General features: G+C 44.6%; 1 protein-coding gene across 1 annotated transcript; it reads left to right on the forward strand.

Moving 5' to 3' along the window:
- Positions 1 to 2362: 2362 nt before the first annotated feature.
- On the forward strand, positions 2363 to 17171 carry ARHGEF5 (Rho guanine nucleotide exchange factor 5). The gene is made up of 14 exons (XM_066568416.1): positions 2363 to 6171; positions 7543 to 7624; positions 7993 to 8057; positions 8344 to 8603; positions 9461 to 9621; positions 10439 to 10591; positions 11231 to 11360; positions 12313 to 12387; positions 13186 to 13275; positions 13590 to 13744; positions 14412 to 14573; positions 14937 to 15007; positions 15338 to 15442; positions 15649 to 17171. Exons 1-14 carry the CDS (start codon positions 2577 to 2579, stop codon positions 15801 to 15803), a joined length of 5259 nt encoding a protein of 1752 aa, XP_066424513.1. The 5' UTR covers positions 2363 to 2576; the 3' UTR covers positions 15804 to 17171.
- Positions 17172 to 19388: the final 2217 nt, after the last annotated feature.

The following is a 19388-nucleotide window of genomic DNA, read 5'->3' on the forward strand; positions in this document are numbered from 1 at the left end:
CTTTGACCGGGAAGTTAACAGTTTCCCTGGTGAAATGCATGTCCTCCCCTTGTGTCTCTGCAGAAAGTTTGCCTGCTCCTTCTCCTGCCTCACTTCTCAAAGCTCCTCTTGCTCTCCCTGAGGTGTGCAAGACACCTGGCAGTACTAAGATAAGACAAATCTCACTTGGCAGCTTCCAGTGTTGATGTGCTGTGCACCTCCCTGTACCCTGCCTCCCAGTATCATCATGGAACTGCTCCAAATGCGGCGTTAAACTTGTCCTTTCGCCTGTCCAAATCCCTTGCAACAGAGCCATGGAGATGGAAACTAGCGTTTTGAGCTTAATAAGAGGAAATTCAGGGCTGTGTACATCTATGAAACAGCACAGTGAGCAGGAGTTCTTCCCCTGACAAAGTGTGGGCTTGAGCTTGAGCACTTTACTATTCAGATCTTTATGAGCCATCCTACATTTAGTAATAGTAAACCTTCCTTAGCCAGCAGCTTATGTCTCCCTAAATAGTCTCTCTGCTCTTGGGGAGCCTGTTTTTGAAGACTGTCTGTATTAGGTGTGAGAAGTAGTACTTTTCTAGGCTTGGAGGTGAGTAGACTCAGGTGGGGTAGCCAGGAGAGCCAAGAGCAGTGTAGTACAAGAGGGATCTGATGTGGAACCTTTGAAAAGACAGTTTAGCAGTATCCAGGTAGTTTAGTAGCAGGTGACAGCAGGTGGAAACTCTGTAGGAATTCCCTGAATGGACATACCTCTTTGAAACAAACAGGTTGTTAAAATTACAGCTATTACAACTACTCGGTGCTTGGGAGGAACAATCCAAATTTCTGAAAAACCCTGGTTTTGGCCTGGTTTTGTAAGAAAGACTGTATTTTCACTATAAACAAAAATTAAAGATTACATGAGAAAAAACACACAGGAAGTAGTTAGCTGATGAGCTAACTCAATTATTTTCCTAATGTTTTTTTGAATTGAGGTTGTTCAGCCTGGAGAAGGGAAGGTGCCAGGGAGACCTCATTTCAGCCTTCCAGCCTTCCAGCTACATGTAAAAAGTAGCTGTCCCTATTTCTAAACACCAAGGGGTGTTTAGAAATAGTGAGAGCTACTTTTTACATGGGCGGGTAGTCACAGGACAAGGGGGTTATGTTTTAAACCAAAAGAGGAGAGATTTAGATATGATACTGGGAAAAAATCCTTTAATATGAGGGTGGAAGGCACTGGTACAAGTTGCCCAGAGAAGCTGTGGCTGCTCCATCCCTGGAAATGTTCAAGGCCATGTTTTGCTCAGGAGCTTTGAGCGACCTTGGATAGTGGAAGGTGCCCATGCCGGGGGTTGGATCTGGGTGACCTTTGATGCCCCTTCCAACCCAAACCATTCCGTGATGACAATACAATTCTGTGATGAAGGTGTATAAAATGCTTCAGTTCTAACTCCAGAGCATGCACTCCTTGCCTTCAGAGCAGGTGTTTTGTTTCACTTGATGTAAGGGAAAACAGAAGCTAAACTAACTTTCAGGCCAGGCGTGCCCTGGCCATGGAGCTAACTGGGACAATTAGTTCAGATGTAATTATGCCCTTACTGCTTTTACTTTCTGTGTGGGATCAGAGGTTGGTACTTGTGACTACAGAGCCACTCTAGCACAAGGAAATCACCGTAGAAGAAAAGAGAGGCAGCCACAACAGTTTGTCTCTTTCTCAGGTTTTTTCCAGGTAAGGATTGTGGGTCATGGTAGAAGACAGAGAGGTAAAAGTGGTGAATCATATTCTTCTGTCCTTTTCACAGACATACCCCAAATGTGCATTCCCTAGTGCTTTGTCATGTCTGAACTTCAAATTCAGTAGTTGATGGGAAATTCCACTATATCCTTTGGGAAACTGTCCAGCAATCCTGAGATGGGTTTTTTCTTTTCCTTTTCCCCTCCCTAAAAGAGTAGACTAAATGATGATGTAGTTTCTCTCTAGTCTATAGATTAGTCCACACACACCAGAGCTACTCCTCTCAACCCATGTGGTTTACAGCTTTCAAATATCTTGTGTCTTGTGTCATATACTAGTTACCTGTTAATCTAATTTGTATGTTCCTATGTTTTGTTAATTAATTTCTATGATCATTTGCAATGAATTTCAGACCTACACAGAGATCTGCAAAGAGAGCCATCAGCTCCAAAGAACAGGCAAAATCAGAGAGAACTTTTAAACTCGGCTAGAAGAGGCCAGTAGTATTTGTCCACCTTGCCCCATGAAAATCAATGGAGATTTTTGAAAATTTTCTTGTTCTCTGGATGCCTTCTGGTACCCCCTTTTGAGTGTGAGATAACCAGCCATGGCCACCACTTTCCATAAGTTGCCCTGTGGCTATTGCATGGAGCTCAGCATCTCTGCTCTTCGACCAAAGTCACTTTCTGCATTTGCATGTGAAACTAAAAAGACACCAGTGGGGTTATTTTGGTATTACTCTCATCTTCAAGCTTACATGTGGTGTTTGCCTATTCTCAGTCTTTGTGTTTGTTTCCCAGCTCTTATCACCCACTAGGTATGTGGTGTGTGTTTTGGTTTTTATCAGCTGCAGTAGAAGCAGTGAATTAGATCCATGTATCATTGTGAAGTAGTAACAGAAAAATTCATTTTTCTTCAGCAGGATGTGTCACTAATGGAGTCTGAAGAAACCAGTGAGGGAGGTACCACTCCCCCAGGAGCCAGCAGGATCACTGGGGAAGCCTGGGATTCTTCAGCCATGGAAGGAGAGTATCATGCCACTCATATAGCAGCCGAAATGAGCACCAGCCCATCTAACTCTGCAAAGGGACCAGAGCTCAGCACACCCAAGGACTTCCTTGCTGCTCCAGGGAAAGCAGCAGAGATGCTGGGCAGACCCTCTAACTCTATGCAGAAAGTGCCAGCAGGACTGGAACAAGGCCAAAGGGATACAGAGCCCCAAAAGAGACTCTCAGAACTGGAAGGAGAAATGCTTATAGAGGAGGGTGGACTGGATTATTCTCTGAAACTTAGGCAATTGGAACTGGTTGACCTGGAAAGCAACCAGGGCCCTTCCTCTCACAGCAGAGTCCAGGATGAGCCAGCCCCTGGCAGCCCAGTCCTGCAGGCTGTGAAGCTCAGCACTGAGTTTCCTCAGTGCCAAGCAGAACTGGCTTTTCATGGCTCAGACCCTCAGGCCCAGGAAACGAAATCCCCTTTGGCTGATGTCATTGCCTCTCAGTGGGACACACCTAAGTGCTTTTTAGTGTGTAAAACTGTTTCAGAAGGACATTATAAGGCTGAACCCTTTCTGGGTAATATCTTGAAGGACTCTTTGCAGGAGGTTGATGCTGGTGCAGAGCAGGAGCAAAGCACCAAAAAGTTGGCACCAGCACCTGATGAGCAGCTTACCTCAGAGGGAGCAGTAGAAGACACAGCTAAACCTTACACTTCTGAAGATGTTCAGGAAAGCTTAAGAGCACCCCAGGGTTTGGAAAAGAATACAGAATCTTCCTCTTCCCATCAGCTGACTTCCACCTTAACATGTGACAGCCAAATGAGTTCACTACAAGCAGAAGGAAACAACTCATCTGGTGAAACAGGGAATACCATGATGGTCAAAGACCAGGGAATGGTTCCTAAAAAGAACTCATCTGATTCCAAATGCTTTCATCTAGAAGATGATCACAGAAAAACTGAGGGCAGACCTGCCCCTTCAACAAAGAGTGCTTTCCAAGGAAAGAGTACTTCTAAAAGGACAGAGGAAGTGAATGCTTCATGGCATAAGGAGCCAGCTTGGAAGGAGGCAGTGTCTGAACTTCAACAAGAAGAGGAGGAGGAAGAGTGCAAAGAGCAGAATTTGCTGGAAGAAGGCAAACCTTTGGAACTAAAAGATCAGAAAAACAAGGAACAAAATGAGCAGGAACAACTGCAAAGGGAAGAGCTCAGACTGGGGGAAGAGCTGAAACTAGAGGCTTTATCATCAGCTTTTGGGTCAGAGATACCTTCTGTTCCCAGGCGTAATGTGGATGTGTGTGGTTTGGAGTATGCTTCCTTGTCTGAGCAAACAGGATCAGTATTTCTTCCTAGGGAACCTGTCTCTGTGGATCAGCATCCTGGTGAGAATGTGCTGCTGAAAGCACATGTCACAGAAGCAGGTTCTGGATGTCAGCCACCTGCTGTCGGCCCTCTGTCCTCAAATAATCAGAACCCGGGGGGGGAAACTCCACACATGTGCCATGTTTCTGACCAAGCAGAAGACCTGGAGGACTCTGGCCGCTTTTCCATCAGTGGTCAGGATATTGGAGAAGCTCACTGGGATGTTAAGACACGACTGGGCAGGGAGAATGAGCACAGTGATGATCATGGAAAAGCTGTCCAGAGGTTTGATAAAAGAGATGCATCACTCTGTGGAGGGGTGACAACACCTTTTAGCGCAGAGAACCCAGAGGCTCTTGTTCCAGCATACCCTTCCTCTGGTACCAGTAACTTGGAGCCACCTGATCACCTAGATCTTCATCCTATAACAGGAAAAGCTGAGCTTTGGGACTTCATTCCAGCTTCCCCCTCAGAGATCACCTCAGCTGTGTCAGCATCTGTTCCAGAGCAGGATGGTGGCAGAATAGCCTCTCTGACCTCTGAGCACTGTCCTGGCACCAGCCTAAACAAGCTGCCAGACTCTGCAGGGAAACCACCCAAACAAGCTGCTCCTGCACAAGAGTGGAACCCAACACCAGCAGAAACTGCTGTTGTAAGGACAGATGCACGGGAAGCCAAGACTTCTCATGAACTCCTTACTTCTGAGGAAAGCTTTCATGAGGACCTTAGTGGCCCATCTTCTTTCTCTGTAATGTACACTAGCTCCCTTCCTCCACAAGGGGGCTTTCCTGGAGATAGGACGTCTATGGCTAGTATTGCAGGACCTCTGGAAGTATCCCAAACACCAGGAAGGACTTCCACTCCCCTGATCCACCCAGAGACAATTCAGCAAATCTCTCCCCAAAAAAGTGCCATTATACAAGGAAAAGAAATAGCAGCAGATGTGGATCGTAAAGCACAAGTGCCTTTATTTGATGAGCCTGACTGCAGTTTATACCAAAAAGAGCCTGGATCCAGAATTTCCAGTGTCCTGAGCACCCTAACTTGGCCCTCCGAAGATGATACGGTCCTTGCTGTGAACCAGCAGGGACAACCTCTGTACCCTGTGTCCCACTCAAGCCTACCTCTGGTGTCTGAGCCTGATGCCAAACAGCTTCCTCATCCTCCTTCCCATGTCCAAAGGCCCAGTCAAGCTCAAGCCCCTGCACTCCACGCAAATCACCTTGTTTCACCTCCAGTCCCTGAAGGTCACCAGCTGCTGGCTCCTGAACTGCACTCCAGGCTCCCCCTCAGCTGTGGGATGGATGATGGTAAGCTGGGAGCCATTCACCCTGCTCCAAGCCGTCCTCTCCAGACTGCCACCTCTGCATTTGATACCAACTCCGTGGCCTCTGCTTCTGATGGAGAAAGTCTAGCAGAGAGAGATGACTTTGTTCCAGTGAGTGGAGTGTGGGATCTTGGTGACTCAGGTCCCCATGATACAGAGACTTCTGATGACTCAGGGGTCAGTTTGCTGACCAAAAGTTTTTTGGCTCTTGGAAATGAAATGTTGGTTGGCTGCTCTGACAATAGCCCTGAAACAGCAGATCACGACATGAATATAGAGAGTGGAAAATCCTCACCTGACCACCCTTCTTGGCCCTCGTTGGAAGGCCTGATAACATCCCCAGACTCCAAAAGCAGAGAGTCTGCACAGCTCCTTCCAATGCTTGCATTCACCAATCCTATTCACTTCCTCCGGCTCAGCCCTCCATCACTGCTGACCACCAGAACAACCTGCCAGGACAAGGAGCTGCAATGGGAGCAGCCCACAGGTAGCTTCGGTGGGGACACAAAGAACATCCAGGCTTCACTGGCAGTCACAGAGAAAACAGAAGGTGAGAGGAGAGTCAGGCAAGGGCTGGAAGGAGGAGAACACCAGCCAAAGGAAGAAAAGGTCAAACATGCACCCTTGGAAAAATCATCTAGCTGGCCAGACAAAAAAACTATTGGGGTAGCTATGCAGGACCCAGCAGGCAATCAAGAAAACCCAATTAAAAGCCGAGTAAAAACCAAGGACTGGCACCGTCAGGGCCTGAAGAGGATGTCAGTACCACCAGACATCTTGCAGCGTGAGTCCTCTCTTCCATTTCCCTTCCTTCTTCCTCCCTCCAACTTAGAACAGTTATCAAGAAGTAGGATTAAATTAAATAAACAATATGATGGAGAGGCATGAGAGTAGAAAGCTTGTGGCTCTTGTGCCTTTCTGGTGATATTTCTTGCTCCAGCCCTACAGCCCTCTCCTATCCTGCCCCAAGCTTCCCTTTTCAGCTGTCCCCTCTTTCCTCTCTGCTGTCCTCTGTATCCTGCTTGTTCCCTTGAGTGATGCATCCTTGAGGGATGCACTCTGGGACTCAGTCTCCCCATGCCACACTAATACCTGCTACAATAAACTTATTTCATGGATCCCTGAGGCAATAAAGAAGAGCCATGCACACACCCTCAGTAGCCCATATTTCTTATCAGTTGTTTATTTGCTGCCTCCCCTTATTTTGCAACTGGCACTTTTAGGTTCCCACTTGACCTTTTAAAAAAGATTATATTCCTGTGAGTGCAGGATTTAAGAGTACAGATAAGAAGGGAAATTTGTCAAACCCAAGGTCTCAGCTTGCACAGAAGTCAAATCACTGATGTCACAAGTGGAAAACATGCATCTTCTGTACTACAGCTCATTCAGCAGTACTTGCTATCAGGATGTATATATGTTCTTTACTATACCTTACATGAACTTTAAATAATTACTTCTTTTTAGCTCTTGCTTTAGTCTATTTTTGAAGCTCTGAAACATGCTGTATTTTTGGCACAGGGGAAAAGGAGGGGGGTATGGAAGGGTGTAAAAGGTTTGGAAGAACTTGAATCTCAAGATTTGTTAATATGTTTGACCTGTAATTTCTTGATTCCAAATTTTAAAATATTCAAGGCAATAGTACTGTCTTTCCCCTTATCCATAACTGCAGCTCAGTCTTTGGACTTTCTTCCTTTTTCTGCTTCCAGTTATTTCAGATTTAGAATTTCTTCACACCTTATTTGATTAAATCCCTCACAAATCAAAAGGACTTCTCCAGTTTTACACTTTGGCTCCACTGATCTGATGCCTGGCCTTAGTAGCTGAAACTGTTAGGACAGCACCAAACAAGGCACACAGGCAATGTGTTTACTTGCATAACTGGAGAGGGAAGCTCTTAGAGTTACTGTTGCTGCCTAAAATATCAGCCTTTTTCTTTATGTGAAAAGTAAATGTGGCTAACAGATGTAAAGTGTAAGTAATGTCAAGAATTATTAAAACTAGAATGTTTCTGACCCAGAAATAAATGCCACAAGGGCACCTGTACTCCAATTCAACACTGTGACTTAGGTGGGGCATAGGTAAGTGTGTCATTTGGATTGTAGATTAAGTCTAAAAATTGACTGATGTGTTTACTTTCCAATTGTCTTCTATGCAGAGGTTTCTTCTGTCCCTTCAGAGGAAGAAGCTCACAAGGCACACAGGGAACCACCAGTCATCTCAGAAACAGTTATATTGAGGTGAGTCTCTCAAAGATTCTTAGAATTTGCCCCAATCCCTGTGAAGCACAGAAGCCTCCATTGTTTCTGAGTTACCAAAGATGATGATAAGGAGTGGAAAACTTTAATTAAATGCCATAGGCCTATGTTTCAGTCTATGCTCTCTTGAAGAGAGTCCTACTGCAACAGAGGTATTTCTGTGCCTTCAGGACAGCCATTCCATTAAGCCAAACTTTTCCCTTTGTGTCAAGTAAAGCTTGTGGAGCTTGAGCTTGTTGGAAAATAAGAGGTCCCTGTTGTGACAGAGCAGTTTCTAAGGTTTGGATAAGCCTTCTCTGGTGCTGTGCCCTTTGTTCACTCTGTGTTTTGAAATCCTTATTCCTTGGCAGAGAGAAGAAATCTGCAGACACAACAGAGAACTTCAAGCGCCGGCACTCCAAACTGATCAACTCCTGTAAGTACCTCCTGCCTAGGGTGCTGTGGCAGTCCCCTCTCCACCAGCATCTTTCACCCTTGCAGTGAGCACAAAGGAGAGGGACTTCTGCCACATGGTGGTTGTGAGGATGTAGTGTTAGAGAGCAGGGAAGGCAGTACACTCTGGAATCCTGCAGTACACTCAGGCAGCTGAGGAGCTTTGCCTGAATTTGGCTGTCCTAGTCTGGGGCAGAGTTTTGTCCAGGTTGAAGCAGAGGGTGAGTTGCTACTACAGAAAAGAAAAATGTATGTGTTTTTCTCCACAGCAAGATTACTGTATCAGGAGTACAGTGATGTGGCTCTGAACAAGGCCATCCAAAGCCAGAAGAGAGTGGATTATCCAGAGGATATAGAGTCAAGTTTCCCAAGCTCCCCGAGGCTACGGAGGAAAGTGCTGTCTCCCCAGGACTCATATTTGCAACGTCTGTCAGTCTCATCTAATGCATCCCTCTGGCAGGACATCCCCATGATACGGGGCAGCAGAATACTGCTTAACATGTCCCGTGAGGAACAGAGGCTGCAAGAGGTATGGGGCAGATGTGGCAAAGTAAACGGGTGGTCTTGTAGTCAAGAAAGAGTCTCTGGAAGGAGGGTTAAAGCAGAGAGCAAAATCTGTGATGTGGGAATGCAGGTAGTTGAGGCAGAGGTCACTTCTACTCCTGGAAGCAGCATGGGGTATGAAGTAGAGCAATGCTGAAGTGCTGAATTTTAGAGAAAAGCAGCACTGAAGGACAGACTGTGCACTGTATAAATAACTCCAAGTAAACAGACATGGGGAAAAGTGGGAACATGATAAGGAGTTTTGAGTATGCTCAATGCAAAAGGGTGTGTAAAAGTAGAAGACTTGCAGCGTTCTCCCATACATAAGCTTGTGAGAAATGCTAATAAAACCACAGTAAATTCTATTTTCTGTAGTAGAATATGAGTTTAGCAAATTGACCTGTGTGAGCTGCAGGGCTGAGAGGAGGCTGGGATATGTGTGGATTCAGCACAATGGTACCCAGAGAAACTGGGTAAAGAAAATGAGAGGATCTGAGAAGTGGACAGGAGGACTCAGAGAAAGAGGTGAAAACAACAGCATGGGAAAAGGTTTGTGGTATGGATGCTGGACCTTATAGGAGCTTGTGAAAGTGGTGTTGAGGGGAAATAAAAAGTAAAATGAGAGCAAGTAGCTATTTTTAAGTCATAACACAGGTCTGTTTCTTAAAGAAAGTCTGTAAGTGCATACTTGCCCTTCCTTTCTAAAGCCTCTCTTCTGTAATTACACACTCCTTGCAAGATGTGCTAGGAGGTTTTCCTGCTTTGCCACGTTTCCTCTCTGTAAGATTCCTCACAGACTTGCGCAGTGTACTGATGCTGTGCTCCCTTGTTTTCTCTCCCAAGGCCAAGTTTGAGCTGATAATATCTGAGGCTTCCTACCTGCGCAGTTTGAATGTGGCAGTGGATCATTTCCAGCGCTCGGCAGAGCTCCAGGCGATGCTCACCAACCAGGAGCGCCAGTGGCTCTTCTCCCGCCTCTCCGATGTGCGTGATGTCAGTGCCAGGTGAGACGTGGCCCTTTGCTTCCAGGTCTAACAGGCACATGGTGCTTCCATCAGGAATGTTTCTCACTCCTCTTCTGCACTGTTCAGTGGAGATACAGCACCTAGTGATGACACACCAACACTGCCTGGAAAGGAATATTCACCTTTTTAGGTGAATTCTGGTGTTAAATCCCAGATATTATAGCTCAGTTGTGCACAGAGCTCACTGCAGGGGATCAAAATGGTAATGTAGCCTTGTGCTACGGCTTTCAACTACAATTAAACTTGACTAACTAGACCTCAACCCAAACCAGCTCCTGCCAAATACAAGACAAAAGGGGCAGCTGCGTTAGCCCTGATGAAAAGCAGGGTAAAAAAGGAAAAACAGTAAGTTACAACCATCACTTGACAGAAACTAATGTGAATCAATAGAGTGTAATTCATGAAATGTGTACATGACCCCACATGCAAGGAATGCTGTATGTTGTAGGATTTTGTTTTGCTTTTCCTCCTGCAAGGCTTGACTACATAAGTTACTAAGCTGGTAAGGTTTGCTGCTACCTTTTCCATTTCTACTAGCAAGATTATTCTGGTGAGGTCTTAGTTTTCAGCTGTTTCCTGACCATGCCTGTAGAAGCATGACCTCTCAAGAATAGAGGTCTTTTGCCTCTGCTTTTTCCTTGCTGATACAAAGCCCTATATTGTCATTATCCAGACATTACACTCTCCCTAGAACTAAAGAGCTGTTTTGTGCTTGTGTGGGCTGTCAGGGTTTTAGAAGACTAAATGACACTGATATTTCCCTCTCCTTTCTTGGCACCACATCCATGTGCTGCAGTTTCCTCTTTGACTTGGAGGAAAAATTTGAAGAGGACATATTCACCTTCCGTGTGTGTGACGTGGCTCTGAAGCATGCCCCTGACTTCCGCCGGGTGTATCTGCCATATGTGACAAACCAGACATATCAGGAGCAAACCTTCCAGAGATTACTGTAAGTTTTTCTCATTTGCTGCACCCTTCTCCCCCTTACTTCCATGAATAGCTTCCTACTCTTTCAAACGATGGGCAATACTGCAGGAAAAGACTGTTGAGTAGTGCTCTTGCTACACCCCCCAGAAGAACCTTCCTCAGTTCAATGGCATTTGGGACAGCAGGACAGAGCTCCTGCAGGCTTCTGTCCCATAGCATTGGGAAGAAAAATAATATGTAATATCTGATCTTGTTGCAGGCTGTTCTCTGTCTGCCCTCTACTGAAGAGAGCAAAAATGACCATCCTGGATAATGGTTTTCAGTCTTGATCACTGAGAACCAGAGTGCAAATCACCACTGTCCCCATGAAAGGAGCACTGCTGATAGAGGGAGTTGAAATGTAGATGTTACTTCTGGCTTTTACTCCAGAGAGCTGTGGAAAGAGGATAGAGATAACAACAGCTGTACTGTCATCCTGTAGCTGTTAGAAACCCGTAGTTGCTTTTCAGCAGCAGAGTGGTGAAGTTTCTTGACATTTCTTGCCCCAGGGACAAAACCTGACTGTCGGGAGTACTCCAGCATTCCCTGAAATCTGATACTAGGAAGGTTATTTATTTACTCTGATGCCTGGATGTCTTTTTTTTCTTTGCCACTCCCACAGAAATGGAAATGCAGGGTTCCAGCAAGTCCTGGAGAGACTGGAAAGTGATCCAGTGTGCCAGCGCCTCTCGCTTAAATCCTTCCTCATCCTCCCCTTCCAGCGCATCACTCGACTCAAACTCCTCCTACAGGTAACTGTGGTGATTCTCTGCCTTCCCTCAAGTTTCCCTCAAGCTGTGTTTGGAAGCAGCTGAGAGAGTTGGGAAAGGGGCTCAGCCTGGAGAAAAGGAGGCTCGGGGGGGACCTTGTGTCTCTGCACAACTCCCTGACAGGAGGGTGCAGCTGGCAGGAGGTTAGGCTCTGCTCCCAGGGTACAAGTGACAGGGCAAGACGAAAAGGCCTCAAGCTGTATTAGGGAAGGTTCAGGTTGGACATCAGGAGGAATTTCTTCCCAGAATGAGTTGGGAGGTGTTGGGTTGGGGGCTGCCCAGGGACATGATGCAGTCCCCATCCCTGGAGGTGTTCAGGAAATGATGGATGTGGCACTGTGTGAGGCATTGCTATTTGTGAATCATTTAGGGCTTTGTTGTGACACTACTTTAATTGTACCCCAAGAAAGAGTTAATGGAGTCTTCTCAGAACATGCTGATTTCCATTTTATTGAACTTTCTGGCTTCCTGCTAGGAAAACAAAGCAAGGGTTCCTTGGCTGCCCTCTGGAAGGCAGTCTGTGTCTATGCTTTGCCTGCAAATTTGACTAATAAAGAGCCATCCAGACAGGGAACCAGCCAGTCCCTAAATAATTAATTTTGAGTTCTTTCTATGAATTTCTTCTTTTTGATTTTTTGAGCTTCTTTTTACCAGGAGAAAAGGACAAGTCTATTCTGTTCATACATCCATTTGTGGTTTAGCTAGTGGTTGCTTCCTATGCCATATAACTTCTATGTGATAATTAATACAATTTAGATTTACAGGAATCACTGGTCAGTATGACTTAACAGTGACATTCTGCATCTCAATTTTTTGGCTTTCTTGTCTCCACATGTCATCAGCTACTTCTGCTTTATTATTTATTGTACTCTTCAGTGGTGGTAATGTCCACCTTTCCCTGTTTGCATCGTGAAAATCATCTTTTCTCACACAGAATATCCTGAAAAGAACTCGGCCTGGGTCTGTGGAGGAAGTGCAAGCAACGCAGGCCTATGATGCACTTGAAAAGGTAAAGGTGCCTACCCTTTCTGCAGCCTTACCTTTGTCTCTAATTAATCAACTCCCACCCTTGTCCCTGCAAGAAAATCTTGCTTTAAAAAACCCCACAGCATTACTCTATTGCATCCCTTCCTCTTATCCTGTTTATTATAGAGGCAAGGTTTAAAGTTTTCTAGGACAAATGGTTATCTAAAATTTGTACAGCTTCATAAGGTGGATTGTTCTGTCTAGTAATGATTTGACCTTCCAAAGGAGAGCCACCAGGATGGTGAAGGGCTTGGAGGTGAAGACAAAAGGAGTGGCTGATGTCTGTTCAGCTGGAGGAGATGGAGACCAGATCTCACAGCAGTTTTGCAGCTTCCTCATAAGGGGAAGAGGAGGGGCAGGCCCTGATCTCTGCTCTGTGTGACCAAGGACAGGACGCGAGGGAATGGCTGGACCTGTGTCAGGGGAGGGTTAGGTTGGATATCGGGCAAAGGTTTCTCCCCCACAGAGTCATGGGGCACTGAACAGGGTCCCCCAGGGAATGGTCACGGCCCCAAGGCTGCCAGAGCTCCAAGAACATTTGGACAATGCTCTCAGGCACAGGGTGGGATTATTGGAGGGTTCGTGCAGGGCCAGGAGTTGGACTCAATGATCCTTGTGTGCCCCTTCTAACTGAGAATATTCTCTGATTGTAATATATACTTCTTTTGCAGGAGGATGCCTAAGGAATTGTCACTTATGCTGACACCTAAGGGGCTCCTGGGAGTAGTACTGATCCCATCATGCAGTTCTGCTCTCACTGCTTATCTGTTTTCCTCTGCAGCTCATCAAGGATTGCAATGAGAATGTCCAGCGCATGAAGAGCACTGAAGAGCTGATCTACCTCAGCCAGAAGATTGAATTTGAGTGTAAGGTGAGCTCACCCATTCCCTGGGCCTTGCTCTAGTCTAATGTATTTTCTGTCTATCCCCACAAAACCACTTTTTGTTCTCCTCTCAGAGAACCCAGAGCTGTTGAACCAGAGCATCATCCGCAGGCCAGCTCTTCATCAGTGCTTCCCTTGACCAATCATTCATGTCAGCCTTCTCATGAAGGTGCCTGCCATGACTTACACCTCTCCAGCTGGAGAACTGAAAGCACAATTCCTCAAGAGAAAGGCAAAAATGCAAATCCAAAACTCACAGGGACCCTTCTTCTTGTGCATAAATATTTATTTTTGTCTTGCAGATATTCCCACTCATCTCACAGTCAAGGAGACTTGTGAAATGTGGTGAGTTGACAGCACTGGACTTCAACAACCTGAGTCCAAAATGGAAAGTCACGACCCGGCCCATCTACCTGCACCTTTTCAATGACCGTCTGCTCCTGTCTCGGCCCAAGGAGTGAGTGCTTCAACACAATTCTTGCTGCCCCTTCTAAAATACCTGTCTCTTTCGGGGTCTGTGCTTTGGTGACAGAGTCCTTTCCCTCTGCCTGCCAGCAAGTGGCAGTCTTTGTCAAGTCACTCTCCTGTCCCGACTTGATGTAAGTATCATGAAAGTATGTGGAAATTGATAGTCCCAGCGCTTAATTACATACTGTAATACAAAAACATATCTTGTGGTCCCTAGCACAACATTTTGATTCTGCCTTTGCATCTCTACAATGTGAAACACTTGAACAATAACCATTTATTCTAGTTTTACTTGGTAAATAATTTCTTTCTAAAGCACAGTATGAGGACTAGTGAATGTGCAAATCACTGGTTTGTCAAGAGAGTTGTTGGTTAGTTGTGTTGGGGTTTTGAGGGTGGTGGGTTTGTTTTTAAGCTGTAAGCTACCAAAAAAAATTCTGACAGGTCAGAGGTTAGTATTTCTACCCTTTTCATTAAATCTTTTCTCTCTCTTCTTTGGTCTTCTGAGACTTCTAACAAGAGCACTGCTTAGGATGTGTGAAGCAGATGAAGACTCATTAAAAGCTTTTTGCTTTCCTGCAGACTATGTGACTCACTATGTAACCCTCATAACCTTAAAACTCTCACCTTGTTTTGTTCCTCCTGTTGACCTGCAGGGGTGGACGTTTCGTTGTGTTTGACCATGCTGCTTTCTCGTACGTGCGCGGGGAGAAGTGTGAGATGAAACTCCACGGGGCAAACAAGAATCTGTTCCGTCTCTTTCTGCTTCAGAATAACCAGGGGAAAAGAGTAGAGTTCTTGTTTCGGACAGAGACACAGTAAGGGCTCAAGTTTACCTGTGGTATATCCCATTACCATGGCCAGACACCTCCTGGTAGCCTGATGATTGTCCCTCAGCTATTCAAATGCTGAAATAGCAAATTCAGCTGCTAAGCAGAAGTCTTGAAAAGCATCCTCTTGCTATAACTATTTCCTTGTGAAACACCTTCCCCTCTCTCATCATAGCTGCTCATACAATACTACCACATTATGTCATACCATCAGCCTCCAAAAATGGGAATTTTTGCCCTTTCTCAGCTTCCCTTTGTGTGAGCAAACACCCCTCCACTCCACCCTATTTCAGTCACCAGACTGTCATCCCTCACACTGAATGCTGATACCTATTCTGTGCTGTATTCCAGCAGTGAGAAGCTGAGGTGGATCTCTGCTTTGGCTCCTCCGCGGGGAGAATTGGACCTCCTGGAATGCCCTGGTGAGACTGCTCTGCTGCTACAGCATTGGGGGTGGGCTGGCTTGCAGGAGTCACAGGCACTGTTAGGTGGGATACCCCAGAAGGATTCCAAGCCAGAATACTTGGGGGTTTGTAGATAAAGAACATACTCATGGGCTTTCCCTCAGTGCTGGGTGCTGCCAGTTATTGTACATGTTTTAACGCTTCATTTTAGATGAAGACCTGCAGTGTTCCTTCTAGTTCTCAACTTTTTATTTGGGCAGCTCCTAATTCTCCACCTCCTCTGGAGCTGATGTCCACAGGTTTACTGTTGCTTTCCGATATATCAATGTGATCTTTCCTCCCCTTCAGATGCACCACAAGTTCAGTGCATAAAGACTTACAAGGCTCGGGAAAATGATGAGCTGGCTTTGGAGAAGGCAGATATCATCATGGTTATGCAGTACAGCAATGATGGTGAGCAGAATGAACAGTGCCTGTCTTAAACTGTAGGACTGAGAGTGCAGAGGGATTCTTCATCTTCTTTAGTATGCTTTATTTGGAAGCCGAAAGAGGATCTTTTCCTTTGCTCTTAGGGTCTTTTTGGAGGGGGCTTTTTTATGGGAAACAATGAAAAAAACATGTGACTTTTGCCTCATGTTGTACTTTTCCCCACACCACAGGGTGGATAGAAGGAGTAAAACTCTCAGACCGGGAGAGAGGCTGGTTCCCCTCGGAACACGTGGAAAACATCTCCAGCAAACACATGCGGCAGAAGAACCTGAAGGAGGAGCAACGGGTGAAGAATGCCAAGCAGCAGGTCTTCTGCAAGAAATAAGGCTCTGTTTGGACCTGTACAATCTCCCTGCCATGGGGAAACCATGGCTTTTCTATCGTGCCTCAGAAGAAATGCCTCTGTGAAGAGCATAATACAAAGCACTTTGACAGGACCAGGTGCTTTTTGCCAAAGAAAGTGGGAATTCAATCAGGAAAAACTTCCTCTCTGTCAGCAGGACTATGGCAGCAAGAGGAGGGATAAAGGTTGCATGTATTGCTTGCTTTGTGGTAGTAGGGAGGGACTTAAATCAGACAGAGGTCTGGGGTCTGGACTTCTGAAAACATATTCCTGGTTTTGCCACTGACAAGTTGTGGGACTTTATGAAAGTCACTTCAGAGTTCTGCCTCAGTTTTGCCATCTGCAAAATGGGGGTAAACTTACCTACCTCACTGCATGTTGTGAGGCTAAATTCACTAGTATTAGCAGCCTGAGAGCTTCAAGTTCCTGAGAAGGAAGGTGCTAAGTGCAAAGCACAACAGAGCTGAAGAGAATATTCCGTTTGAATATCCTCTGGATACCTTCATGGCGTTGATCTCCATAGTGTAATTTCCATTTAGGGCAAGTTATGTTTTAGATCATGCAAGTCTACAGGGATTTAGATAGGCAAATATTTCATTGTACCCAAATGCTGTTAAGAGTCCTTGACAGCATTACAAAATCCATTGGAATTAAGCAGTTTTCAGAAGCCACTGTGATGATTTCCCCCACATAAGAAGTATCATGCTGAGAAATCTGCTTCCAAAAGGTCACCTCCCTTCTGAACAAGCATCCCACCAAGCCATCTGAACTGACCTTTTTTTTTACTCTGCCTCCCCTTGGAAGATCAGTGACTTTTACAAAGATTTATATTTTGTGTTGGTACATGCCCTGTACAAAATAACCAGGACTAGGCACATGCAATGAAGTGGCACTTTACTGCTGCTCTTACTCTGATTGCTGATGTGGTATTGCATGCACCATTTTGCACACTTATGGAGAACACTGAGATATTTAGCCACTGTAGATAAAGGCAAAATGTACACCAGGGTCTTTGTTCTTTCTAAGGACTCTCTGGTTTTAAGTCCAGTTTACATGCATTTGTGCAGAACCTGTTTGAGGATATGCCTTCAAGTATAAAATACTGTTTCTGTGTTAAAGTGTTCAGTTCAGTCAATGCAAGATCAAGTTTAAGAATCAATACACCAAAGAAAGCCACGTGTAGCCTCTTGCATTTAATATATTTGAAGAATTAGTTACCTTTGTATCTCTAGCTTACTGTCTCTGTAACATTCTGCCTTTAAATCCCATTTACATTGTATCTAGAATAGTTTATTATGGCCTATTTATATCAATAATTTTTGCTGGATTAAAAGAAAAAAGTTGCTTTTAGTCCTAATAAACTCATGCACTTCTCCAGTTAAAAAGCTTTCTGCTTGCCTTGTTACTTAGGTTTTCCTCTCAAGTGTAAGTAATTCAATTTACTGAATATACATGCAGTATTTTTTGCTATAATTTTCCTTTCTAAGTGACTGTTAAGTACAAACAGGTCTCTTTAGCAGAGGCAGCGATGAAAGCTGGGTTTATCCAGCCTTAAGGTTCTTCAGTATTATCCCCAGCCCTAGAGAGCTGATGCTGCAGCTCTTCCACAGTGGTGTTAGTCATCCGTAACTGAAGGTAAGCTGAAGGGATAAACTACAGAAAATGGGAGTTCAGCCCACAAGAGCAGAAGGACAGGACCCAGTTATTCAACTTTTAATCTATGGTCAGACAACAGTCTGCTAACACTTCCCCTCCCAGAAGGACTGGAGCTGTTCCTGAGCTAAGAGCCAAAGCAGAGCTCTACCTCAGACTCACACAAGAAGGGTTATAATCCTCCTCAAGACCCAGAATATTCAGATATCCCAAATGCCTGCTTGTCCCAAGCTGTCATGAATTTATGCAGTTCCAAGTCCCCAGGATTGTCAGTGTCTCAGGTGGGACATAAAATGCTGCCATGGGATCACTTCAGCTGTATAAGGTCACCTCACACAGGCAGTCGGGGCATCCCACATCCACTTCAGCTTCATCCAGGAGGAGCCAGCCATATATATTCCCATTCTAAATTAGAAGTCATCTTGTTCAACATCTCAGGTTGAGAGTTCTTTACTCTTTCAAACTCTGCTCTTGAAAGCAAGCAGGCAGATTGTTCATTAGAGCCTCCCAAAGTGGTAAAGTGGTTTCTGTGCTTAAGTCTGTATGTTGTTAAAATTCCACTTGATATAGGAAACATCAAGGGTACTGTTGTCATAATTGACAGCACCTCTATACTCTTTTTAACTAGTTGGATCAAAGGTTAACTTGTCCCTGTCACAGGTACAGCCTTTATTTCCTGATGCCAGGCCTTTGTATGTTGAGGAGCATTTAAAGGTCAGCTTACACTTCTAAGAACAAGTGCTTTTACCCCGGGTTACTTTGATTTCTCACATTTCAGACAGGCCTCAACTTCTCATATTTAGTTAAACTTTTAGCTCCAGCACCATCCTGCCACCACAATCCATAAACAAATCTACACTGAAACTGATTGACATATCTTTGATTTGTACAAACTTAATCAAACTAGTACAATATCCCTCCCAACTGCACATTCACAATACAGGAATCAAGTTAGTGGAATGCCTACTGTGTCCTATGACAGTCTTAATTGTGCCACAATTTCTCCCCACATTATCTAATGTGGATTACCTGATTTACCAGATAATCAGTATTAAACAGAAGCATAGGGTATGTCATGCAAATCCCAACACTTTCCTGCTATTCACAAAGATTCTGTGAGAGGTGGCACTGGATCTTCCCTGGGAACCTGTGGAGACTGACACGAAGTGTATCTGGACAAAACAAATTCAGGATTTCTGAAAAAAAGTTAAAGTCAACACTCAGAGGGCAGTTACACTATTTTCTTTTTGTGAAAAGGACAGCAATGAAGTACAAGCATGAGCTGCATTTAAAAAGTTTTGTTGAGAAGCTGAGAAGTCAGGGTGTATGTCTGAAAATCAAATTTTATGACTGCTGACATTTTTCATAAAAAGTAGTTTAAAATACATATAAAGTAGTTAAATATATGTAAAGGTATATATATATGTGGTGTGTATATATATATATATACACACACATACATATCTACACATATATGTATGGCTCAAAAAACCCCCCAAAACTTCTAGTGCTGGAGACCTGTGATGGTCCTTCCTCAAGGAAAATAAATAAAAGTATTTTCCTAGGTTATTATTTTCACAAAAAAAGATGATATTAGGACCAAAAAGGTGATATTAGGACCAGAGTTCAGTAAATAAACACAACCTTGCTCAGAAACAACTTTTAAAGCAGATAGTGGTTTTTTTGTATTTGCATTTTTTTCTAATATTGAAGAGTCCCATGACCCTCCAAGATGTGTCTTGTCAGCTGAATCCTGTTAAGAAATTAAATGCCATTTTAGTTCTAACTTCTTGCGGCTGATGGCTGAACCAGGTGCACTGTTAGACCAATTATACTGGCTCCAAAATGTTGGCACAGATCTTTCAGCTTACACTCGTTTAACCTGATGAAATGATTCAGGTGAAAGCATGTGCA

This window comes from Molothrus aeneus, chromosome 32 (genome assembly GCF_037042795.1).
Source record: "Molothrus aeneus isolate 106 chromosome 32, BPBGC_Maene_1.0, whole genome shotgun sequence".
NCBI lineage: Eukaryota > Metazoa > Chordata > Aves > Passeriformes > Icteridae > Molothrus > Molothrus aeneus.